General features: G+C 56.8%; 3 protein-coding genes and 1 long non-coding RNA gene across 8 annotated transcripts in view; 1 reads left to right on the top strand and 3 right to left on the bottom strand.

Moving 5' to 3' along the window:
- Nucleotides 1-5: 5 nt before the first annotated feature.
- PLBD2 (phospholipase B domain containing 2) lies at nucleotides 6-3,730 on the bottom strand (the record flags this gene model as incomplete). The annotated part of the gene is made up of 12 exons (XM_027696720.1): nucleotides 3,509-3,730; nucleotides 3,211-3,304; nucleotides 2,947-3,105; nucleotides 2,415-2,515; nucleotides 1,768-1,982; nucleotides 1,596-1,690; nucleotides 1,365-1,525; nucleotides 1,152-1,247; nucleotides 769-840; nucleotides 499-651; nucleotides 202-364; nucleotides 6-65 (listed from the first exon to the last, which is right to left on the bottom strand). Coding segments are annotated over exons 1-12 (1,584 nt in total), but the record flags the coding sequence as incomplete, so codon positions are not given.
- A 924-nt stretch (nucleotides 3,731-4,654) lies between these two features.
- LOC113974026 lies at nucleotides 4,655-7,327 on the bottom strand. The gene is made up of 3 exons (XR_003536415.1): nucleotides 6,912-7,327; nucleotides 6,260-6,347; nucleotides 4,655-4,767 (listed from the first exon to the last, which is right to left on the bottom strand). It is a non-coding gene; the product is annotated as an uncharacterized LOC113974026 (long non-coding RNA).
- On the top strand, nucleotides 5,483-11,414 carry SLC8B1 (solute carrier family 8 member B1). Its single transcript, XM_027696783.1, has 15 exons — nucleotides 5,483-6,132; nucleotides 6,642-6,794; nucleotides 6,894-6,946; nucleotides 7,052-7,109; nucleotides 7,361-7,466; nucleotides 7,590-7,757; nucleotides 7,843-7,950; nucleotides 8,033-8,089; nucleotides 8,318-8,448; nucleotides 8,630-8,771; nucleotides 9,160-9,281; nucleotides 9,422-9,575; nucleotides 9,664-9,744; nucleotides 10,292-10,356; nucleotides 10,443-11,414. Exons 1-15 carry the CDS (start codon nucleotides 5,980-5,982, stop codon nucleotides 10,641-10,643), a joined length of 1,752 nt encoding a protein of 583 aa, XP_027552584.1. The 5' UTR covers nucleotides 5,483-5,979; the 3' UTR covers nucleotides 10,644-11,414.
- Nucleotides 11,415-12,423: 1,009 nt separating this feature from the next.
- Nucleotides 12,424-24,077, bottom strand: part of TPCN1 (two pore segment channel 1) — a 45,655-nt gene continuing 34,001 nt past the window's right edge. For 3 of the 5 annotated variants that reach the window (XM_027696743.1, XM_027696744.1, XM_027696745.1), the window contains 10 exons: nucleotides 23,888-23,960; nucleotides 23,574-23,681; nucleotides 22,294-22,365; nucleotides 21,359-21,448; nucleotides 20,523-20,638; nucleotides 19,805-19,851; nucleotides 19,117-19,270; nucleotides 17,512-17,648; nucleotides 16,240-16,320; nucleotides 14,999-15,121 (listed from right to left, as the gene is read on the bottom strand). In XM_027696743.1, the coding sequence (XP_027552544.1) occupies nucleotides 14,999-15,121; nucleotides 16,240-16,320; nucleotides 17,512-17,648; nucleotides 19,117-19,270; nucleotides 19,805-19,851; nucleotides 20,523-20,638; nucleotides 21,359-21,448; nucleotides 22,294-22,365; nucleotides 23,574-23,681; nucleotides 23,888-23,960 (1,001 nt within the window). Of the gene's footprint in view, nucleotides 15,122-16,239; nucleotides 16,321-17,511; nucleotides 17,649-19,116; nucleotides 19,271-19,804; nucleotides 19,852-20,522; nucleotides 20,639-21,358; nucleotides 21,449-22,293; nucleotides 22,366-23,573; nucleotides 23,682-23,887; nucleotides 23,961-24,077 lie in introns of all 5 variants that reach the window. The other 2 variants (XM_027696747.1, XM_027696746.1) reach the window with 1 other exon arrangement.

The following is a 24,077-nucleotide window of genomic DNA, read 5'->3' as shown; positions in this document are numbered from 1 at the left end:
TCATCCCACGTGGGGCCACTGGCAGCCACCAGCCCAAAGGAGGGGACCATGCCCGAGGAGGTGACCTGGAGCCGGGGAGACAAAACAAGGTGTGAATCAGCACAGGGGAACGGGCAGCACATCCTGGGGGAGCTCTCGCGGGGGGGGGGTGCTCCCCCCAAGAGGAGATCCCCCTCTAATGGGGCTGCCTGGATCCCCCACCTTCATGTCGGTGCCGCCGTGGCAGCGCTGGCGCAGGGCAGGGAAGGGGTAGGTGCCGTTGGGGGGGTTGAGGTCAGAGCGGGCAGAAATGGCATTCTCAGCGTTCTGGGGGGGGTCACAGCCCCTGCACCGAGACAGAGGGTCCTGCAGGTAGTTGTTGGACCTGCCAGGAGAGGGGCCAGGACAGAGTCACGGGGAAGACATAAATTTACAACGATGAAAAGATATCACATCCAAGGGTCGCAAACCCCTGGGGGGTGTGGAACACCCGGGTTTGGGGGGGTCCCCAGCACAGACCTCATGAGGCGGATCATGGAGTCCAGGTCATGGACCAGCGTCTGGTTCCGGCGGAAGATCTGGGCCCGCGGGTTCTTGTCGTAGGTGAACCAGTCTCCATACTTCCTCACCAGCTCCAGGTTCCCGCTGGCATTGAAGATCTCCTCAAAGTACCTGGGGTAGGGGGGACCCAGCGAGTCAGCACTCAACAGAGGGGTGGGGGGCAAGGCCCAGCACTGCTGCCCCCCCTTATGGGGCAGCCATGGGTGGGATGGGGTGGATGGTACTCACGGTACGTTGTAGCTGGCCCAGTAGCCCTGCTGGTACAGCAGCTCTGTCAGATCAGCCTCCACCACCAGGCCCCTGCACCGGGCGGAAGAGCATCAGTCAGAGCAGAGGGGAAAGATCCAGATGCCTTAGGATGGGCTGGGACACATGCTGGGGGTCCTTACCGTGTTCCCACTCCAGTCAGGGGTGCTGGGCACCCATCACCTCTACACAGGCATCCCCACAGCCTTTAGCCACATCTCCATTTCCCAATGCCCACCCAATGGGCTGGGGCAGACATGACCCTCAGGGCTTTCCCAAACCCACAGGGATGGGAGAGGAGATGCTTCCACTGTGGTTCAGCTCAGTGCAGGAGCTGCTGCTCAGGGAGGAACAGGGTCACTCACGGGATCTGCTCCAGCACGGTCAGCACGCCTGGTGATGGGCTCGCTCTGCCCGGCGTGAAGGCATTGTAGTCCACCACCATCCACTGGTTGTTGTAACTGGCACGGAGAACAGGAATTGCATCCCTCTGGCAGCCAGCTTCCTCCCAGGGACTCTCCATCCAGTCCCACCTTGCCCTGGGGATAAATTCCCGTGCCCCATCCCACCCCACTCACGTGCCGCTGTTGAACCGCCGGAAGACAGTGGCCCACTCGGGCCCGCTGCGGGCCAGCCGGTTGGCCACGATGTTCCTCAGCCACTCCAGGACGCTGCCCCGCGGGTCCAGGTACTTCCACCGCGCTGGGTTGTTGTTCCCAATGGTGGTTTCCAGCGCTACCTGCGGGGAGGGCAGTGAGGGGCAGGGCAGCAGGGCCGGGGAGGGGTCCCTGAGCACCACACCCACTCACCAACCCACTGCTGAGGATGTAGAAATCATCCGCGGAGAAGATGGTGCCGGGGTAGGAGGAAAACACCTGGATGCTCCCGGGGATCTGAGATTTGCCTGGAGGGGGGATGCAGAGGCAGGGGAGCATCAGAAGGGGGATGTGAGGCGCAGCCCCCCCAGCCCAGCCCACGCACCGCCGGCTGAGGTGCGGAAGGGCAGCGTGTACTTCTTGATGAGGCGCAGCATGGACTGGTAGGAGTTCCAGGTGTCGTGGGCCACCAGGAGATCCCGATTGCCCGGCAGCAGCTTTACCAGGGCAGAGCAGGAGCCTGAGCCCAGAACACGCTGCAGGGAGGAGCGGTTCAGGGCAGACTCCAGGTCCTCCAGGTCACCCCCCAACTGCAGCAGCCTGAGGGGAAGCAAGATATATGAGGTATCAGGTGGGGGACACCCCAGCACATGAGCTGAGCTGGCTCAGAGCTCTCTGTCTGTCTGCCCATCCAGGCTGAAGCTGCTTATTCATCCCACACTAATGCAGGTGCTTGTGCTGGGAGCACCTTGGCCAGATCAGGGAGGGAAGGGTGAGCACAGCAGTGGGGAAACTGAGGCAGGAGCTGTGGGGGGACCCATCACCCAGACCATGGTGTGGGGAGGAGGAGAAACTGCCTTGGCTCCATCCTGCCCCAGCAGCAGAGGACAAGCACCCACAGAACACGGATGAGGTGAACTGGGAGCAGAACTGGCTGTCCCTGGACATGCAGGAATTGTCCCCACAGGACACCCCAGCCACACCTTGAGACAACCACCTCCCACTCTCCACCACCTCCAAGAAGGAGCTTACAGGAAGCCAAAGGGCGCCAGGGTGAACCTGCCCCGGGGGAAGTCCAGGCGCCTGTTGTAGCTGTCCTCCAGCCCCTTCAGCTGCAGCAGGGCCAGGCGCACCTGGGGACAGGGGACAGAGCTGGCACCCGGCTTCCCCGAGGAAGAGGGGTGAGAGATTTTGGGGGATGGGCTCCCCCATTCCCCAGGGGATGCAGCAGATCCGGTGGGTCCCAGTGCTGCTGCAGAGGCAGGAAGAGGCACAGGGGGAAGTGTCACTGTCAGCAAGGTCATGACTCAGCACCCATACCCAAGGGTGGCCAAGTCACCCTCTGGGCACCCCAAAGGCAGCACGTGAAGCTCCAGCACTGAGAAAGTCACGAGTCGCTTCTTCTCACCCCAGGGAGGAGGATCCACGTGGCCACATCCCTGTCATCCTGCCTGGAGCCCAGCCAGGACATCTCACTGCCCTGTCCCCTCCTCTGAATTGAAGCCCCAGCTATCCCAGGAGGATGCAGTGGGGTTCTCCTGGGGTGGGGGTACCCCATCCTCACCTGGTGCCAGTACTCGGGGTCCTGCCCCTTCCCCATCTGCTCCTCCATCCAGCCCAGGTTGGCCTCCAGGTAGTCCCGGAGCTTCTGGCAGTACTCGCTCTCGTACTTGAAGGGGCCGCAGTAGCCCACCATGGTGTTCATCCAGTGCATGTACATCAGCTGGGGGGCACAGCGTGGCGTCACCGGCGGGGGACAGCCGGGGAAAGAGGGAAGGGAACGGGACATGTCCTCCAGGGCCCCATTTTTGGAGGGGTCACCCCTTACCTGCTCGGTGACAGCGGCCTCGGCGAGCCCGGCAGCGTAGGCCTGCAGGCTGTCATTGTACGAGGCGTTGGTGGTCACCTCGAGGAAGGCCCAGCTGGGGGGGACACGGTCACGGAGGACGGTCAAGGGTGGGTGATGGGTGGGACGAGGCTCCCCCGGGGCAGCCCCGACACCCATCCCCGCTCGGCTCCATGCCACCCCCGTCCCGTCCCACCCGGGTCAGCCCCACCACCCATCCCCGCTCGGCTCCCGCACGGGCTGACCCGTCCCTACCCGGGTCAGCCCGTGCCGTCCCTACCCGACGTGGGGGATGCGGTCATCGAGGCTGGCCCAGGCCACGGCGGCGGGGAGGCGACCGGGCAGGACACGCAGCTGCCCGGAGCCGGGCTCCAGCAGCACGGAGACATTGCGGGGAGCCGGGGCGGGGGCTGCCCCGGCCGGTCCGGCGGAGAGGAGCGAGGAGAGGAGCGGGGACAGCAGGGCCGCCGCCAGCAGCGCCTGCGGGGCCGCCATGGCGGGGACGCCGCGGGGCGGGGCGAACGGGGCGGGGCCTGGGTGCGGCGAATGGGGCTTAAACTTAGTCCCGCCCCCTTCGGCCGTCCCGCCATGGCATGAATGGGGTGGGCTGGGGGCGGGGCTTGGATGGGGCGTGATGGGGCGTGTCCGGTTGGGGCGGGGCGTTCGAGTGACCACGCCCCCAGCGAGCCCTCCGTGGGATGAACGTCGCGTAGGGGCGGATTTTGGGGCGTGTCTGGTGGCGTGACCTTGGTCCCGTCAGCCGGCTCTGCGGAGCTGGGGACCCTCGCAGCCCCTGAACAACCCACGTCCCTCCTATCGTACTCCCCCACGACCCCACGCTCATATCCACGCCCCCATTTCAACGCCCCCCAACGCCCACGGGAGATGTGTGCAGGTCGCCCCCCCAGCCCCAGCCATGTCCCACCATTGAGTACCACACATGACCCTGTGGGGTCCAGCCCCAGCCGGTGCAGCCCGCGAAGAGCGGCTCGTGAAATCTGGGGCTGGTGCGGGGGGACTGGGCCCCACGGGGGTTCGGGGCAGGGGGACACACGAGGTGCTGGTCCCCCTGTGGGCCCCAGCCCCGCCGCAGCCCCTCCTTGTGCAATCGCAGGCGGCGCCTGTTTACCGCCTCCCGCTCCTCCTCCTCCTCCTCCTCCTTTTCCGGCGGGCAAAGTCTCCCTGCGGAGCAGGTGTGGGGGGCGGGGATAGAAGGCTCGGCCTTGCGTGGTAAAGTCACGGTGGGCTGCACACAGCCCCCCCGGAGAGTCCCCCAGTGGGGGTGGAAAAGATGCCACACGCCCGGGGCTGTTCTGGGCAGGGCGGCACCTCAAAGGCACCGCTCGTGTGGGCACATGGTGGCCCAGCACGTCCCACCAGCTCCCAGTTGCTGCGGTTAATTTCCCAGTGGTGCCCACATGTCCCCGCTCCTGTGCTCAGCGCTGTGTGAGACCACCCCGGGCACCCGGACGCGGCCACTCGTGGGTGCAGAAGCCAAGAGGGGAGCACAGGGGCACGCGGCAAGCACCCAAATTTGGCCTAAAACCAGAAAAACCGACTGTGAAAGCATCCCTGTCCCAGCGGGGTCTGGGGGCCATGCCCCGGGCCAGCTCCTGGCGGGGCCAAGGCTTCCACCAGTGGGTGCCACTGGTCTTTGGGTAGCGGGGGGACCTGGGAACCCCTGGGAGACGCTCCCGGCTGGGCACTGCCTATATTTTTTATTTTCCTTCCTTTCCTCTCTCCCCGGGAAGAAGGGCAGAATGCGACTTTGAGGAGACTGGCCAGGGTGGGACATGGATCCTTGCATCCCATCAGGATGTGGGGGCTCCAGCCGTGGGGGCTAAGCTGCACATCCTCCCCCCAGAAACACGGCTCGGGGTCTTGCACAGGGCAGGGTTGAGGCTGGGGTGTCCCGGAGAGGGGGACACCGGGGCGGAGAGGGGCACCGGCAGCACCCCTGGCCCCTCTGTCTCGAGCCACCGGCACGGGGGTGGGTCTGCGCAGCCCCGGGACACCATCCCCGGCCGTGCCTGCGATGAGTTCGCCCGCTCTCAGAGAGTCACCCCAAAGGGGGCTGTAGGTGGGCGCAGCACCCAGGATGGGTGTCCCGGCTTGAGAGGGACGGGATGGGGCAGAGAGTCGCGCGTGTCCCCCCTCCGCTACCACCCCGCCACCAGCGTGGGAAAGTGCCGCTGTCGCTTTAAGGGCGAAGGGTGGCGGCCCCTTTAAGGCGGGGGGGGCGCGGAGGGGATCAGCTGCCCGCGCACGGCAGCGGGGCCGCGCCGACACGGTGGGTCCGCGCCGCGGGTGGGGTCCCCGGGTACCCCCGCATCCATCCCCCTGCATCCCCGCCCGGTATCCCCCACCCCTCGGGGTCCCCGTCCCCCCCCGCATCGGGGTCTCTCCGTCCCCCTCCCTCCGCTTTGGGGGGTGCCCCCAGGTCCCCTGATCCTGCCTGGGGTGTGGGTGCCCACCCCCATCTCCCTGAGCTCGGGGCGGCCCCGGGGCTGAGCACCCCCCCCGGCGGGGACGTGGCGGGGCGGCGAGGGCTCAGCCTGCCCGCGGGGGGCTCTGCCTTCTATCCTTTTTATTCTTTTTATTTTAAATAATAATTTCTGGGTTTTATTGTTAATTTTTAACCCCTCCTCGCCCCGCACGTGGAGCGCGGGATGGGGGTGCGGGAGCAGTCCCCGATCGCTCCCCTCGGGGGCTGCTGCCGGCGGTAGGTGCCCCCCGGTGCTGCCCCCCGCCATGGGGCAGGGGGCCATGGGGCAGGGGGCCGCGGGGCTGGCCGGGGTGCTCAGCCTGGCCGGGGCACAACCAGCCGGGACCCCGCTGCTGCTGGACGTGGGGCGCACGGTCTCTCCCGGGGGGGATGCTCTGAGCCACGGACGGGGCCTGGATGTGAGTCTGGGGGCTGCGGTGGGGTTTGGGGGGAAGCGGGAGGGATTTGGGTGCTGCCGGGGTAGTGGGATCCCGTCCCGTCCCGTCCCCGATTGCCCTGTCCCCGCCATCGCAGTTGGGACCTCACCAGGATTTCCTCCGCTGCTGGTTTTCTCCTCCTAAAACCTCGCCGCCTGCCAGGCCGGCGCCTTCCCATAGCCGGGATTGGGTGGAGGCTGTGTGGGGACAAGGACAAGGGAGTGGGCAAGGGCTTCCACCCCTGCTGGCCCTGGCACAGCCCTTGACCCACGCACATGTAGCACAGACAGGGTAACTAAGGCAGGGGTGACGGTGACCTGCCGAAAGCAGCCCCACGGAGGGGCAGGGTGCCCGATGTGGGGAGTGGAGGGTGCTCGGGGTGGGCAGTGCACCTCAGGGTGCCCGATGGCAGCCCTCGGGGGGGCAGGGGGTGCTCGAGGTGGGGAGGGGCTCGGGGAACCCGGCTGAGCAGTCCCCGCTCTGCCCCGCAGTGCTGGGAGGTTCGGAAACAGAACAGCTCCGAGTGGTGCCGCTTCATCCGATCCAACCCCGACTGCCGGATGGACGGGGGCTTCCTCGACTACCTCAATGGGGTCTTCTGCGTCTTCCCCCCCCGGCTGCTGCCCCTCGCTGTCACCCTCTACGTAAGGACGGGAGCAGGGTGGTGCTGGGGGATGCTCTGCTGTGGGGGCGTGGGGTGGGGATCCCACTGACCCCTCTCTGTGCCACCCCTGACCCCACAGGCTTTCTGGCTGCTGTACCTGTTCATCATCCTCGGTGTGACAGCAGAGAAGTTGTGAGTGGCCCCGCAGAGGAGGGGACAGTCCCCAGGGCGAGCGGGAGCCCCGTGGTCCCCGAGCAGCCCCGTCAACCCCCTCCACCTCCTTCTCTGCCTTTCCAGCTTCTGCCCCAACTTGTCGGCCATCTCCACCAACCTGAAGCTGTCCCACAACGTGGCAGTATCCTTGGCGAATCACATGGGACCTCGTCCAGGGAGGGGGGGATGTGGGGACGGGGCAGAGGAGGTGGCTGTGATGGGGTCACTTTGTGTCCCCTTGGCACCATGCCAGGGGAAATCAATGGAGCGTGAGCCTGGAGGTGGCACTGGGACAAGCGGTTGAGTGCTGGCACTGGGCAGGAATGCACAGCCCCCCTGCGTCCCCCCAGGGGAAGAGACCCCCAGGCCTTTTCCTTGACGTGCCCTCTCCATGGTGTCACCTTCCTGGCCTTTGGAAATGGGGCGCCGGATGTCTTCAGTGCCGTGGTGGCTTTCTCCGACCCCCGGACAGCAGGGCTGGCCATCGGGGCCATCTTCGGTAAGGGGACCCCCACTGCCAGCTCCTCTCTGCGAGCTGCTGGCTTGGGACCCGTGTTTGGGGGGGACATTGCGGAGCCGTGGGATGTTCCCACCCGCTGAGAGGGTCCCGTGGCGTTGGCAGGTGCCGGTGTGTTTGTGACCACAGTAGTGGCCGGGGGCATCGCCCTGGTCAAGCCCTTCACAGCCGCCTCCAGGCCCTTCCTCAGGGATGTCATCTTCTACATGTTGGCCGTCTTCCTCACCTTCATGGTCCTCTACTTCGGCAGGATCAGGCTGGGAGAGGCTCTGGGTGAGCGCTGGGGGGGTGCTGGGGCTGGGGGTGGTGGGAGCAGCCTGGGGGTGCCATAACCCCCCCCGTCACTGCCCCCTCCCAGGTTACCTGGGGCTGTACGTGTTCTACGTTGTCACCGTGGTGCTCTGCACCTGGATCCACCGGCGGCAGCGGGGGGACGGGCCGGCCCCCCCCGGGCCCTGGGAGCCAGGTAAGGGCCACCTGGCTGTGGTGGGACCCCGGGTGTGTCGGGGTGTCCTTCCACTGTCCCCCTCCACTCCTCCTCCCCGCAGAGATGCCGACGGATTCCGAAGAGCCGGAGCCCTCAGGCACAAACAGCAGTGACTATGGTATGTTCTTCCTGCTGGGCTTGGGGCTGGCTCTGTTCTCGGGGGTCCCAGAGACCCCCAGGCTGCTGCATGTGTGACTGAGCCCGTGGGGTGGGCATGGCCGGGTGCTGCCCTGGGGCAGGTGGATCCTGCTGGAGGTACACAGGGGGCTGCAGCCCCACACTGGAAGGGCTGGGGGAGCCCAGGCAACCCTTCCTCACCCTGCTCAGCCACCGTGACCCCTCTCAGGTGAGGAGTACCGGCCCCTGCTCCCCTCCCAGGAGACCTCCCTGCGCATCCTCACCACGGCCCTCAGCCCCTTGGACTACCGCAAGTGGAGGAGGAAGCCCTGGTACTGGCGGCTCTTCAAGGCCTTCAGGGTGAGTAGGGGGGACATGAGCCAGGAGAAGCCCTCCGATGGGGCATCCCCAACCCTGCTGGCCCTTGGAGCTGTGTCACCCCCCCAGGCTTTGGAGTGGGGATGGTGGGATGTGTGCTGGGTTGGGGATGGGTCACGGGGCACCTCGCAGGGTGTCTCAGCTTGGGGGTCCTTCACCCCAGGTGCCTGTGGAGCTGGTGCTGCTGCTCACTGTTCCCGTTGTGGACCCTGACAAGGATGACCTGAACTGGAAGAGACCCCTCAACTGCCTGCACATCCTCACCAGCCCCCTGCTCTGCATCCTCACCCTGAAGTCGGGCGCCTGTAAGAGTCCAGGGCATTCCCAACTCCCAGGAGGGGATGGGACTGAGATGGCCACCAAAGCCCTGGGGACTATAGGAGCCCCTTGGAGTTGGCTCCCTGTTATGGGGAGGGAGGATGGTCAGTGAAGAGCCAAGCTGGGGGCCTGGTTTGCAGCTGGTTTGCAGCTGGATGCACCCTCACAGGGCTGAGGTGGCCCCCCAGCATCCGGGACCTGGATTAAAAATGGAGCAGGCCTGGCCTGCCTGGAGAAACTAAGGCACTGAGGGGAGCGGCCCTCTGAGGGCTTAGGATAGAGGTGGCTTTAGGCGACAAGGCTTCACCTCCTACCTTGAGTTTGGTCGGATCCTGCCCCAGCCGCTCTGATGTCCCCTCTCCCCACCACGTGCAGATGGGCTGTACCAGATCCAGGGCGTCTTCCCAGTCTGGGGACTGGTCACACTGGTTGGCTCTATCCTGGCCATCATCATCTTCATCACCACAAGCAACGAGGAGCCACCCAAGTATCACTGTGTAAGGTGTCCCCCAGCCCTGAACACCCGCCGGGGACCAGCCCAGCCTGCTCCAGTCTGGGCTGAGGGTCCTGGGGGCAGAGCAGGAGCCAGGGCCCTGTGGGATGTACCCAGGGCCCAGCTTGCACCTCTTCCTGGCAGGTATTTGCCTTCCTTGGGTTTTTGGCCAGTGCCATGTGGATCAACGCTGCAGCCACAGAGCTGGTGAACATCCTGCGGACCCTGGGCATCATTTTCCAGCTGAGCAACACCGTGCTGGGCTTGACACTGCTGGCCTGGGGCAACAGCATCGGTGGTGAGGGCTCTGCTGTGCCCCAGTGCCCCCCAGGCACACCCTGGGGTCCCCCTGCCATCCCCCAAAATCTCCCCTTCTCCCTCTGCAGACACCTTCTCCGACCTCACCATGGCACGGCAGGGCTATCCCCGCATGGCCTTCTCCGCCTGCTTCGGGGGCATCATCTTCAGTATCCTTTGGGTGCCAGGGGCAGGGGCTGCCTCAATTTCCCTGTCTACAGCCCAGGAGAGGCCCTGGTCCTGTGGGACCCCTGGAGAGGAGCTGGGCAGGATCCAGCCCAGAGCCCCAGTGATGTTGGCAACCTCCTCGATGTCCTCGTGGTGCAGGGGGACTGGTGTGGTATTTGTGAGCTGCAGGGATGGAGCCATCAGCACCCACCTGTCCCCATGGCTCTCCCAGCCCCAGAAGGGTAGGAGTTTGGGCTGGAGTCTGGCAAATTTGGGATTTGCCAAAGGGAAAGAGGGGAAGACAGATCCTGTGCCTCCCTCTGGTGGGTCCCCAGGCCAGGCTGAAGCCTCTCCTCCTCGAGGTTGTATTTACCACAAGCAGGGGGATGCTTTGGGGCCAGGCAACAACCATGGGGTGCAGAAAGGAGGAGGAGGAGGAGGACAAGGAAGGCTGGTGCTGTGCCCCTCCCCAGGGCGGGAGGGATGTGGCTGGTTCTGTCACTCCCTCAAGGTCTCCTGTGCTGTGTGTCCATCCTGAACGTGCCCCAGACATCCTGGTTGGAGTGGGACTGGGCTGCCTGCTGCAGATGAGCAGCAGCCAGCCGCTGGTGAAGGTAAGGCTGCAGTGACATGGTGACACGGGTCAGGCTGGCAGCAGGACCCCGCTGTCACCCCACATCACTCCCCATCTCTCTGGCAGCTGGAGCCCGACAGCCTCCTGGTCTGGGTCCTGGCAGGGGCCCTGGGGCTGAGCCTGGTCTTCTCCTTCGTGTCGGTGCCAGCTCAGTGCTTCCAGCTGGGCAAGGCCTACGGCGTCTGCCTCATCACCTACTACCTGGTGTTCCTCTGCGTGGCCCTGCTGACCGAGTTCAGGGTGATCCATCTCTCCACCTCTGACTGACCCCAGGGGATCACATCCAGCCCTGGATCTCACTCTGCCCCTCCCCTGTCCCTGCCAGGGGGTCAAGGGCACCCTGACCCCAGCTGAGCTGCTGGAGGTGCCAGCCCAGCCCTCAGCCTTCACTTTAGAAGAGAGGATGGCTGTGGTTAGAGACAGGAGTTGTTAGTCACTGGCCACATCCTCTGCTCGCTGTGTTTAATCTGTTTAACTCATGGCAGCCCTGGGCAGGAGCGAGGTTGAGACCTTGGCTGCCTCCAGTCCTGGGGGCAGAGGCAGAGGATGGGGCAGCTCCAGTTCGGGGGCACAACAAGAGGGGCTTTACCTCCTCAACCACTTCACCTTCCCCTCCTCACCTCCATCCGGCTGGTCCAGGACAGGGCTGGGGCTGTTGTGTACACAGGGTAACTCTGAAAGTCCAAGCACATGTTTGTCCTTTTAAAGGACACTCCATGTTGGCACCGTGGGGCTGGAATAGCAGCTGGGGCAGAGCCAGACAGGGCTGAGGTGAGTCAGCGCTCCAGGGCAGCGCTGGGTTTAGTGCAAGCAAAGCTGGAGGAAAAACAAACACCAAACCAAGGGAGGCTGGTTTCCCCTGCTTTTTTTAGTGATGTTTTTCAACCTGAGTTTCAGATCCTACTTTTCTCCTCCTCCTCCTCCTGGGGCGGGTAGAGCTGTAGGAAAGGACCTGGAAGTTTCGACACAGTGTTAGCCTCTGGCAGGACTAGGCTTAGACACTGTAAAAAAATTGCAATAAAAAACCCCACACACCCAGTCTTGGCTTCTGTTTGCTGCAAGGGCAATTTCTCTTGCCCTATGCTGGCGTGACACAGCCCTTACTCAGCATGGAGCCTTTGCAGGGCAGAGGGAACAGCGGGGGCTGAGATGGGAGTGACACCCCAGGCCACCCAGGGTGGTTTTCCCCAGAGTCTGGGAAAGTGGTTTCCTCTGGGTTCACCAGCAGCCGCTGTCCCAAGAGCAGTCACATGTCCCCTCACGTTGGGAAACGATGTGTCACGGTCGTGCCAGGGGTCAGCACGGGCAGCGAGAGGCACTGCTCAGTCCATGGGGACAGGGACACGGAAGGGGCTGCCCGCGGTCCCGGGGGAGGAGCACAGTGAGCGGGCTCGTGGTTCTGCTCCCAGTTAGGAGGGTCCACAGAGCACAGGCTGGAAAGCAAAGTGCTGTTCCAGAGGGACACCTCACTGCCCCGCGGGAGAGAGGGGGTGTTGTGCAAGCAGCACAACCGCCGGACCCAGCCCCTGCTCCCCTCTGGGGGTGCCAGCAGCCTCCTGGCCCTGCAGCATTTCTCCTTTTTCTAACCAGGGCTTTCACAAAAAATAACGCTCCCTGTGCGTGCAGCTATCGGCTCTGCCCTGAACCTGCTCCGGAATTATCCGGGAGACAACCCCCACTTCCTTCCACCCAGCAGGGCTACAGCAATCGAAACCGCGGGGCCAACGTTCCGCAACGGAGGCACAGGGTCAAACACCCCTTCTGGCCTTAACCCTGCAGTTAAAAACCTTAACTGAAAGCACTAGTCTAAAGTTTAGGAAAAAAACTGGCAGGGGCAGGGCAGAAGGGAAGCCGGGCTTTGCAATGTCTTGGAACAGGAATTCAGAGCAGTTCATCAGGGCACGCACGCAAAATATTCCCAATGCAAGCACTTGCCACTGGAGAGGGAGGGCAGGGCGGGCAGTGCTCCTCTTCAAACACTGGAAATGCTTCAGCTTGGCCAAACCCCACTTCTGGAATAACACAGGGAAGGAGGAGAGGAAGCCGCTGCCTTTACAAAGCCAAGGGTGCTTTTTATTAGTGCGCCTGAAAAAAATCTAGAGAACATTTGACAGACATATCCATAAAATCGTTTTTATAAACAAAACACCAGCATACAAAATCCTGCAGTGCTTCCTCCCGTGCTCCCTACAAAATGATTGTCTCCATCATTAGTCTGTGTGTTGGGGTGGGTGAGGGGAAAGAGGAGGATAAATAGAAGGGGATGCCCCGTACTCAAACTTTGTTTCCTTCCAAAGTCATTTGGAAGAAGCAAACTCCCGCCACCCTCCTTGGTTTACAAAAATAATTAACCCAGTGGGTGCGTGGGGGTGGATCAACACCTTGGCATGAAGCCACAGAGGCAGCACCTGTGCCCTGACCCCAAGCCCTCCACAGAGCCCTGTTATTGCATGATAAGCAGGTCAGTGCCCCCCTCAGTGTAGCTTAGAGCCACAGCTCCTTTCACACCCAGAAAACACCCCCAAAACAAAAAGTCACTGACAGCCCTGCCAGGAGAATGTGCCAGGGGAATGTGGAGATTAAACACAGCCACATTTTTCGCCCCCTAACCTTCACAATGCTCACTCATCCTGCCCATAACTTAAAGCACAATAAACACCATCTCCTCCAGCCCCAGGACTAATCTGGATAAACCTCCTGGGCTGCGACTCCACGCAGAGCAACTGCAAGAGCAACAACTGCACTGCTCGTTAATTTGTGGTCAAATTCACGGTTTGGAAAACAGCCCTTTAAGGTCCTTCATGGTTCAGAAGTTGTTTCATACCTGCAAATATCCAGAAAGGAAACAAAGAGTTGCCAAGAGGCACCCAGGGAATTTGGCAAGGGTTGGGGAGCAGCCACTGGTGTGTGCTGCCTGGAAAGCTGCTCACCCACTCCTTCCATCCCGTAGCTCCCACCGTCCTGTGAGAGATTTCCAGAAGCAGCTCTCTCTTGCCTACCTCTGTCTCATCCACCCAGGAAATGCTCCTGAGCTGCCTGGGGAGGATCAGCCCTCTCCCACTGTCCTTGTGCCACTTGGTGAGGAAAACACAGGGATGTGGGACAAGGGGAATGGGGACACAGATCTCCCACTGCCTGAGGTACCCGGAGGAAGGAGAAAGCTTCCCCAGCAAGCTCTGCTCTTAGTCCAAACCTGAGGAAAGACCAAACAGCAAGAGGTGAGGGGAACCTCTGCTGGGTACTTCTATCCCTCAGCACTTTCTGTGCTGACAGGAAAAAGACAGGGAAAAGAGGGACTTGGAGAGACAGGTTCAAATGAAACATGAGCAATGACACAACCTGCCACGATCACACAACAAACGTGGCAGAGCTGGGAAGGGATTCCCTTTTCCCCCCTTCCTTCCCAGCCCTCAGCTGCCAGGTCTGGCAGCCTCCCTGCCAGCTGCAGAAAAGCTGATGGGCGAGAAGAGTCATCATCTTCCACATTCCACCTGTGTCCAAAATTCAGGGGAACGGTAAAGCTCTTCAGTGGATCTCCCCAAGATCCCACTGAGTCGACGTTTGCCGGCCTGAGGAACATTTCTGCAGGGGTGAGAGCAAGGGAGGAGCAACACTGCTGGTGCTGGGACTCTCACCTGCACAGAGCAAGGACCTGGCTAAGCACTAACCAGCAGGACTGTTTGAAGCTCTCCTTAGCCCAGAGCTAGGCAGAAATAAGCCAGACTTGGAGCTGAAAAGCCTTGCTTTCTTCCTCCCAGTCATTCATCTGAGCTAAGGACTAGCCAGAGGTCTGCCCTTGGCAGAGCAGGTGGCCAAGTGGCAGAGGCCAACAGCCACATGGTGCTGCAGAATCCCACCCCAGAGCAGAGACAGGAGCTTGGGGGTTTGCAGACCCCAGCCCCAGGCAGGGCCATGGGCAGGACTGACCAGCAGCAATACAGATACTGGATGGCTACAGCAGAGACAGTGTTCATGTCCCCAATCCCCCGTCCCACCTATGGTCACAACATGATGAGGTGCTGGCCCTCGGTTCTGCCTCAGAACTGCTCAGGGACAGGTAAATTCAATAATCAGAGCTGGAGATACTACAGGGAGTGCATCTACGTGTGCCAAAAAGGAGGGGGAAGGCAGTCTGCTCTTCCAAAAGTGCTGAGATTTCGCACCACCTCCCCTTTCTTTGCATAAGGAAGGCGGAGAAGAAAAACTCACTCCCTGATCTTTTATTCCTAGGTTAATGGTACCCTTTAAGCAAGAGGGATCTTCAAAAAGGGCCAAGATTTTAATACTAAGCAGGTGACTTCAGCAAATTCCCTGCTGTTAATAGGTTACACATCCCTTTCCCCACGGTCTGTTAGTGGTAAGACAGGCAGCAGGCTGGAGCCTGGGAAGTGGCTCAGAGGGACAAGGGCTCTGTTCTGTCCAAAATGTTCACCCTGCTCAACCTGTGTGCAGCAGCCTTACACAGAGCCCCCTGGGCCTCTGGTTTTTTCAGCAACCCACTGCTGGGGAAGAGATTTGAACTCTAAACCAGTACACTGACAGGTCTATATACATCATCCCAAAATACACTGTGGAGGGATACTCTAGGTTATTGCATAGAAGGCGGCTCGCGTTAGCTAGGCCTAAATGACAGTCTGGGAGCGTTGTCGGAGGCTCAGGGGCTTCAGAGAGCTGTTGGAAGCAGATGCAGGCTCTTGCAGTGGTGTCTGAGATTCCTCTTTTCTGGAGTGCTCCTCATACCATTCCTGCAACAGGAGACCAAACACACAGGGATCAGGCTCTGCCCCACACCGGCCTTGGGTGACTCTGCCATGGGAGGGCACGTTTGTTCAGGCACAGAGGGCTCTTTCCAAAGCCCTGGATACTCCTGGAACGACCCTGTTAACTGCAGCCCAGTTGTGAGTGATGCATTGAGACCTTGCCAACCACAGTCCAAGCAAACCTGGGCAAGGAAACACCCCTCTCTCAGGATGTCCCTCCTGAACATCCAGGGGCTCTGGTATCGATGTTCCCGTGATATCTGGGATTTGCAGAGCTGCTCCCAATCCTGTGTTACAGTATGTCACATCCCTGAATCACAGACCAAGAAGAACAGGCAGGGAGCTTCTCTGCAGATCACTCAGCCCCGTGGTAAATAATGTTCAAAAAAATGTTTATTTTCCTTAGGGACACTGAAGACTCATCCCAAGCTGGCTGCCCGGGGACAAAGGACAGATTCAAATGGTTACAAGATTAATCCTTTCAGTACTAATTAGCCCACGACCTTCAACTACCTTTGGCAGGGCAGTGGCCAAATCCATGGCAGAAAGCTCCTGACCACGGAGGGCACAAGCAGGAAGGTGCTAAACTATCCAGGCAATCAGCTGATTAACGTGTTTCCCATCTTGCTCAGCCTGCTACTCTGAAGGCAAACCAGGCAGTGCTGCCTGGGAGGACCCTTGGTTTCTGTGTCAGACAGACACGCCTAAGCTCAAACACATTCCAGGGGTTTAGCAACCCTGTGCTCAGCAGCCAAGCCCCAGGCAGCACCAGGCATGTGCTCACAGCCCCAGCAAACACCCGGGGAGCCCAGGTGAGCTCCAGCCAAGCTGGAGTGCCTGCATACACCCTGAGTGTGGTTACAGTGACACACCTGCCCAGCTGGACCCACTGAGGAGGCTCTGATGTGCTCTGTGGTTCAACAAAATCCCTGAGAGCAAGAATGGATCAATCTGAACCACACTTCCTGGACGCCCACCCTTCTCACAGCTGCCTGCTCCCGGAGGAAGGCAGTCTCCTGTGTTTAGAGGGGTGGTTTGTTATTCCAGGCAATGGTTTGCTCACCACAGAGACCTGTTAATATCTCCAGCTCAGGCCCACATACCTGTATCTCCTCCTCATACATCTTCATACTCAAATCACTCTTGGTCCTTGATCTGCGTCCCAGAAACACTGTTGACATTTGCTGAAGAGTTGGGGGAAGGGGGAGGAAAAAACAAAAAAGACATTAATCAGTCACCAAACAGCTCACAGGATCAGTCCTGGAACTTCAGGCATCCTTCATGATTCCACTGATGAACTCAGGCTGCCCTGGGCTTCTCTTGTCAAGGGAAAAAGGCATTTTAGGGTGCACATCAATGGTACAAATGCAGGCACCCACTGCAGCTGAGACTAATCACACTGAGCAGATCCCCAAAGACTACAGAGGGAGACGTAGCTCGGATGGATGTGTCTGTCAGTGGTGCTTAATTGAGTTAGATGAACACAACATCAGTGCCTGGAACAAGGCTCAAACCCAACCTTCCAGTGAGAATCTCATCTAAGAACATTTACTGCGTGAGGCTGGACCTCTGAAATTGTGTAAACAGGGAGCTGAAGTCAGAATTACGCTCTGACCACATGAATTATATGAGCAGGACTGAGAAGCAAAAGAAACCTCAGGTCTGGCATCGTCATGGCAAGGCTGAGGACAACATCCTGCTTTGGATTATTGTCTTTAAAACTGCTTCTGATCAGTATTTCCATCCCTATTCTGAGCTTTGTCTGTGAACAAGGGCCCAGCCTGTAACTACCAAGCCAATCAAAGCAAATAAAGGTCACCTGAGAGACTGCAGCACCTGCCCTTTGTCACAGTGATACAGGAATATAATGGCTATTATTACAACAACCACTTAAACTCTTCCCAGATGCATGAGACAACAGATCTGAGACAAGAGCTCATTCTCCCAATTATCCATCCCGTTTTAGAATGAAAATGTAAGCTGTGCCATGGAGAAAAGAACCTGGAATCGATGCCATCATATTGCTGCATAATTCTCCAGGGCTGTCCAAGCCTCGGTGTATGATGGCACAGAGGAGAATTACAAGACAATGTAAAAATAAATATACTTTTTTTTCCAGTCACCACTGGGCCAGGACAGCTCTAAGGGGAGTTCAGAGGGACTAGAGACAAGCCCTTTCTAAGGCTGTTCAGAGAGCAGGGGAGACTCAGCTGCTAATTCTCTAGAGCAGCAAAACTTTGTGATGCTGGAGAGTCCCTCCAGTGGCTCAGCTCCCAAAGGCACATGGATTTTCTCTCCTGAGACAGCAAAAGGCACTTGTGGCCCTGGCATGCCCCCTTCTCCTGAAGCTGAGAACTTGCAGAGTTTCCTCCTACCCCATATTTATCCATCTGCAAAACGATCTTCTGCAGCTGAGCTGTTTCAGTGGCAGCTGAACTCCTCTTGTACAGCTCGATGACGCCAATCACTTCCTCCTTGGAGATCTCCTTCTCCAGCACAATGCCGTTATCTTCTGGACAGGCAAGAAACAGAAAGAGGGGGAAAAAAAGGTCTCCAAGATGAGCATTGCTTCATCAGCCACTCTGATAACCCTGGAAGGCAAAGCCTAAAGCACACAGGACTGAGCCAGAGGTCAGGTACAGCCTGTACCTGCTCTTGTGACTAGAACATGTATGTCCTTGACCCTCAGCAAGGCAGGGAAAAAGTTAACTAGTGTGTAGGGCCAGCAAACTTTCTGGCCCAAACCATTTTCTCAACTTTTTAAATCATCAGGCTCCTCAGTAACTTAAAAAAAAAAATAAATCTTGTAGCTTTTTGCTTGCCTGTAAATTAAGAAAGCAAATAATCACACAGGAGTTGCTGCCTTTTGACCTTCATCTGCCTAAAAGAGCTTGGGAGTTCAGAGCTAACCAATGTCCTTCACTGCTCCCTTCAAACTGGGTGCAAGAGGGATCACAATGACAAGTGTTTCCAACTCCTGGCTCCTACCATGCACCACACAAATTTGATCTTCTGGAACCCAAAAAAATTGGGGTCCTGGGCCTTCACCACGTTTCTGCAGGGAAGATTCTCTGCTGTTAAATGTGTAAGTGTAGCAGCTATAGCTCCTTCCTGCAGAAAGGTGTTAAGAATTATTAAGATTAATCTACATGGAAAATTAACAGACAAGTCTGGGTGCAGATTCCCTGAAGGAATAGCAGGAGAAGGGCTACAAGAGATGAGAGTGATTTTGGCACCTAAACTAGCAGGTTATGAAGGTACCTGCAGTTTCAGACCCCCAGTTCAGGAGACAGGGAGTACAAGTGATGGTTCACAGGGGCAAGGGGATGGAGAGAGACCAGTCACTGCCAGTTCCTAAAGGATATGGAAAAGCATGTCCAAAACCAGCACCAGTCTAAGTACCACTGGGAGATGTGGAAAGAATTGGATAGGCAGTGTCTGTCGTCCTCCATGTCATGGCAAAGAATGCTGGCAAACCACCAGGATCAGCCTGGATGCTGGAAAAGCCACTTGGAGACGTTCTGCTGCCAGAGAGTACATTAGTGAGGAAGGGAAATTGGTTTTAAAAAAATTAAGTCATCTTCCTGTAAGGTTTGCTGTTGAGCTTTGCTACATCATTGCTGTAATGTTTCCTAGAGTTCTTCCATGAAATGAACACAGACTTCCAATTTTCAAGTAATTTGGTTGAAATGGCTCAAGCAGTTGAAGTTTGTAGGTGTGCACACACATATATATATATAAAACCACATACATCCACCCACACACTCATTTTGGGGAAGTGCTGGGGGAGAGATGAGGGCCAGAGCAGAAAGACGAAACAGAAATATCACACAAAAGCAGAAGAATTAGCTGAGGAATAATAATATCAGGGTAAGATAAGATATCTGGTCTTTGCTGGCCAATCCCATTCTCTCCTACAGATATAAGGCACCAGGGAGAGAAGACACAATGTTTTAGGTTAACCAGCCCCCAGTTCTGACCTTCTGAATCTTGGTTCTTCCGAGTGTAGTTCATGCGGAAGACAAAAGCATCCAGAATAAAAGCCACAATGATTGTCATCACCACCATGGTCACAATATAGAAGATCATGAAGTAGAGACGGCTCCAGTGAGTAGTTTGGGATGTCACCCCTTCCTGAAGAGGAGAGGGAAGACGTCACCAGTGCACAAAAGAAGGGAGAGACAACAGACATAAAGCAGCATAAACACACTCTCTCTTTCCTGGCTTCACAGTTGGCCCCAGGGACTGCTTGTGCAATGCTCAATGCCCCAGCTGGTCCTTGCAGATAAGCTGCCCCTCAAGCTAAAAAGGAGAGGTTCCTATATACAAACACACAGATCATTCAAGGCTTGTGGCTGTAAGAGCCACTGTGCCATGAGAACACAGCTGGGACAGCAGGGTGACAACTGGAGCACAGAGCGACTTCGTCTGTCCAGACTATGAAAAGTGGCCTGAAGGCTGGTCAAGATTCACAAGAAACTGTGCCCAGCAGCATCCCAGAGGTCAAATGCCACCCAACAATCAGGACCAAACGTTGAGCGGCAACAAGTGACAATATTGAGCCCATTCCAATCACCATGGGAAGGAAGCAGTGGTGATGTGGAAAATCCAGCTGAACTGGCAGAGTCTGTGCTGTCTGAGCTCACGGGGTAGGTGAGGTTTACTCACCATGATGATGTACCAGTCGTTGACAACTGTCAGCTCAAACAGTGTGACTGTACAGAAGGGAGAGAAAACATACAGACAATTGCTTTATCCATCCTGACCTATTTTACAGTGATTTTTAGACACCAAAGTTTCAAGACAGCCAGCAAATCTGGAGACACAACACAAACCCTCATTTTTGCTTCACACAAAGGGGGTCAGACCCACAGAACGAGCAGCATGGCTCAATCTGTATTTCATAAAAGAATCAGAAAACAGACCTGACTCTCTTCACTAGGGAGCAGGGAGACCTCTGAAATCTCCAGGACATAAGCATCTCTGCTCACACAATAAGAAAAATCAAGGAGAGCAATCAACACATTCAAATTATTCTTCATCAGTGGGTTTAGAGAAATGTATTGGCATCACTTTGGTTCTTTAGAAGGGCAGTGACTTAATGCCCTCCTTAAACACCTCTGGAAGTCTGGTCTGTTCACCAGAAAGAACAGATCTGATGGCTTCCAGCTGCCTTTAAGAGACATCTGCCTACCTTGCAAAACAGTCATGGCACAATTAGTCAGCTGGAGTTCTCCAGACAGAAAGTGCAGGATGCTGTGTGCCTGAGGTGCATTAGCAGGACTCTTGGAGAGTCCCAGGCTCACATGAGCATTACAGCATTACAGAGCCATCCAGCTCTGCAGGAACACAGAATAATCTTTGCTACAGACAAAACTGCCCTTACCAAAGCTGTTCAAAATGTTGTCAAAGTTGTTGAGATAGTAATACCCTTCTTCCACAACTGTTTTGTTGCCAACTGTGTGATTCACCCAGCGGTAGGAATCTGCAACTGTGCTTGTGCTGGTTGGAGAAACCAGGACATAGAATCAGCAGAGACTGGAAAAGCAAGGTAAATCTCAAGGGTTATAAATACCAACCCCCCTACAAGGTGGTGAGCAGGGTGGCAGTTTCTACCTCTTGGTCTTTTCCTCTGAAAGCAAGCCCCTTTCCTTCACAGCTCAGCACAAGCCCAGGGAGCACATGGAGACTTTCTAACCACTCTGCAAATATTGTACCAGAGAAACTGAGAGTTTGAGTTGGACTCCCTGGCTCGTAGCCTTAAAGGTTGGCATTCCCAAGTGGTCTGTCATAATTTAAGATGAAAAGGGCACAGGACAGCTTAGCTTACAGGACCAGGTGAATTCATCTTGGTACAAAGGCAGATCTAAATATTTAATACATCTGTCCAAGCAACTCTGGCATCATAGAAGCATAGAATGATTTGGGTTGGAAGGGACCTTAAGGACCATCTCATTCCAACCCTTCTGCTATGGGCAGGGACACCTTCCACTAGACCAGGTTGCTCAGAGCCCCATCCAACCTGGCCTTGGACACTTCCAGGGATGGAACAAGAGAAGTGAAGCACGTCCTGCATTTTCACCACGTGTCGCCTGAGCTACAAAACCCCCACTGAGCCCCATCCTCTGGCCCCTTCTCCACAGGGAAATAGAGCTGCCAGAGCTCACTGCTGCTGGCTGAGCACCAAAGCACTGCTGGGGGGGATGGATTTGAGGTACTCACTTGCAGCAGTTTGGGTAGACCACACCAGCAAAGAACTCCATGCCAACAATGGCAAAGCAATAGTAGAAGATCAGCAGGGTTAAACCCAGACTGGAGGCAAAAACAGAAAGAGTACTGTGCTACTGAAGAGTTGCTAAGGCAAGGAAACACAAAATCCCAGGCTGGTTGCTCTGGAAGGAATTTCCAGGGGATGGGAAGCAGCACTGAAAACCCCACACAACCCCCCCATACTGCTGTGGCTCTGCAGTTCTTTGCCTGCTCTCATTCAAGAAGTCCTTGGACAAGGAACTTGCCACTTGCTGAAGAGAGAAACTAAAGAGCAGCCTGGATTCTCTCCCAGCCTGTCCTTTTCTGTTACAAAAACGTCTCTCCACAGTTTCTTTAACAAAGAAACCACACACTGTTTCTGCCCTCTCCACATCCCCGGGTGCAGGGACTGTGCCAGGAGCAGGGCTCTCCAGCCAACACGCTCTGCTCAGACCTCCTTGCAAGGGAATCAGGGCTGAGGATGCCCCACTCAAACACCAACCTCCCTCTGCCCCACCACTTCAATAATGCTCTTGAGTGGCTCTGCTGAGGACAGGGAAACATCTGGGGCTCAGTATATTCATGCCAATGTTCCTCCCAAATGGGCCTCCCCTCTCAGCAAGAGCTGGGATGGGGGAGAAAAATTAAAACACGCATTTACCCTTAGTTATACTCTTAACACAAAAGCAGGGGGAGGCACAGGGTGCTGGAGTGTTGCTTATCATACACTGCTCCAAGAAACTGGAAGATTTAACACCCCACTGCAGCACAGTGAAGAGTCAGTAACGACCTACTGGCAGATCAGAGCATAAATCCCTTTAGCAGGTCTGACAGCTCCTTGTCCTGATCCCAGCCCTGGACACTAAACCTCCACTCCCCACCACCACCCAAAGACAAGCAGCTGGTACCTGGCCATCCGAGGGAACAACTCAAACATGGTGTCCAGGACGTTCCTGTAGCGCTTCTTCAATTTAAATAACCTGGAAAGAGAAGTCAGGAGTTACCTCCACCCTGCAGCTCTCCTGGTGTCAGGGGAAACAGTTAAAGGGGGTACCCCAGCTCTCTCTTCCTCTCAGGTCAACGACAGCAAGGTTTCCTGACACCAAACTCACGGGGTCTGCTCTTGCTCGAGTGGTCTCCACTCACCTAATGATGCCCTGCTGTCCCATCTGACTGTTTATGGCACATTCAACTAAGTGCTGACAGGATTGAGGATCTCAAGGAAAATGTCTCTGTCTTTTTACACAGCACGATGCATAAATAGCTCTTTAAAAAACCTAAAAATCATAAGAACTTAAACAAGTCCTGTGTACAGGATTCATTCCTCCTTCCCTCAGACACAAGCTTTTCTGTGTTTCCCCCATGACCCAGTAAAAATTGATGAAAGAAAACTACATTGTGCCTGCTAATTTAAGATTTGGCATCTCCATCAGCCTTTACAGAGAAACACAGCTGCCAAACAGGCCTTGGCAGGGGAGGAACTGAGAAAACATTTTTTTTTCCCCCTTGAGTGTCATAAAGTGTTCTTTAAATCCTCACTGAAGAGCTAAATTACATTAGCTTGTTTTTATCAAAACATTTTGCCTCAAATCCCTTCCTTCTATGGCTCTTGAGGTGTTTGTGAAGGTGAATGTACCTCGACACGAGAGGGTTAATCAGCCCCTGCTCACTGAGCTGCAGAGAGGTTACAGGCTGTGGTCTTGCTTAAAGTGTGAGATGCAGTTAGAGCAGGGCTTGTACTTCACCCTAGAAAGCAGCATCCTTTGAAAACTGTAATTTCTGGTAATTCAATGGAAATTATTAAACTGGCTCAGACCGTCTCACCCTGACAGAAGAGCTTTTCTCTGAACAGCATCAGACAATTTAGAGGAGGTGTAAGAACCCCACGAAGGCAGACACAGGATAATCTGCCCCTGGTAAATCCCTTGATCTCTATTAGAGATCAGCTTAAGCTCCAAAGCACGGGGTTTCATATCCCATCCCAAGTTTTTTGTTATCGTTCATTTTGATAACTCTGGCTTAATCTCATTACCCCACGCAATTCCTGCTTGCCATGGTCACATACCCACAGAGCAATCCTTGCCCTCTCCTGGTAAGGAGCTCGGTCCCCAACGGGATTGATGGAAAACAAGCCTGGCTGTTTCCTCCCACCTGCCCTCTGGATCCCCCCCCAGCCCTCCCAGCTCACCTCAGCAGCTGGAGGGGCCGCAGGACCACGATGAAGTAGAACGGCTCCATGTCAAACGCCAGGGCCATGAGCCCCAGAAATGCAAACAGGGTGACTGAGAAGTCAAAGCTGGAAAGAAAAATATAAAATGAGGTAAGAGCAGTGATTTATCACTAGTGTTTCTGCAGAGAAGAGCTATTGGTGCTGCTCCAGCCTAACGAGATGCACGAGGCCAAGGGCAGAAGAATTATAAAAGCCTGCTCACAGCCTTCTCTACAGGCTTAAAGACTCAGAAGTTGGGTCTTTCTAACCCAAAAACGTGAGTGTGCACTTACAGATTCCAGCCTGAGGACAGATACTCCACAGGCCCCAGCCCAGTGGTCTTCAGGAGCAGCTCCACACCATAGACTGTAAGACAAGAGGAGAGCCACGGTCAGGAAGGAGCAGCATCACAAGGAAGGCTCATGAGAAGGTTTGTCCTCATGGATGTGTGGTGCTTCTAGAGCAGAACTTCTGACAGAGGTT

This window comes from Neopelma chrysocephalum, unplaced genomic scaffold (genome assembly GCF_003984885.1).
Source record: "Neopelma chrysocephalum unplaced genomic scaffold, ASM398488v2 Primary Assembly neopelma1_116, whole genome shotgun sequence".
Lineage (NCBI taxonomy): Eukaryota > Metazoa > Chordata > Aves > Passeriformes > Pipridae > Neopelma > Neopelma chrysocephalum.
The sequence above is the reverse complement of the archived record's forward strand: the minus strand, read 5'-3'. Positions and strand labels throughout refer to the sequence as shown.

Bases quoted from the DNA above. Each gene is read 5' to 3' on its own strand.
- SLC8B1 (XM_027696783.1), top strand. From the start codon at position 5,980: ATGGGGCAGGGGGCCATGGGGCAGGGGGCCGCGGGGCTGGCCGGGGTG. The intron at 9,745-10,291 runs GTATCCTTTGGG...AACGTGCCCCAG, and splicing joins CTTCGGGGGCATCATCTTCA to ACATCCTGGTTGGAGTGGGA. The intron at 10,357-10,442 runs GTAAGGCTGCAG...TCTCTCTGGCAG, and splicing joins GCAGCCAGCCGCTGGTGAAG to CTGGAGCCCGACAGCCTCCT.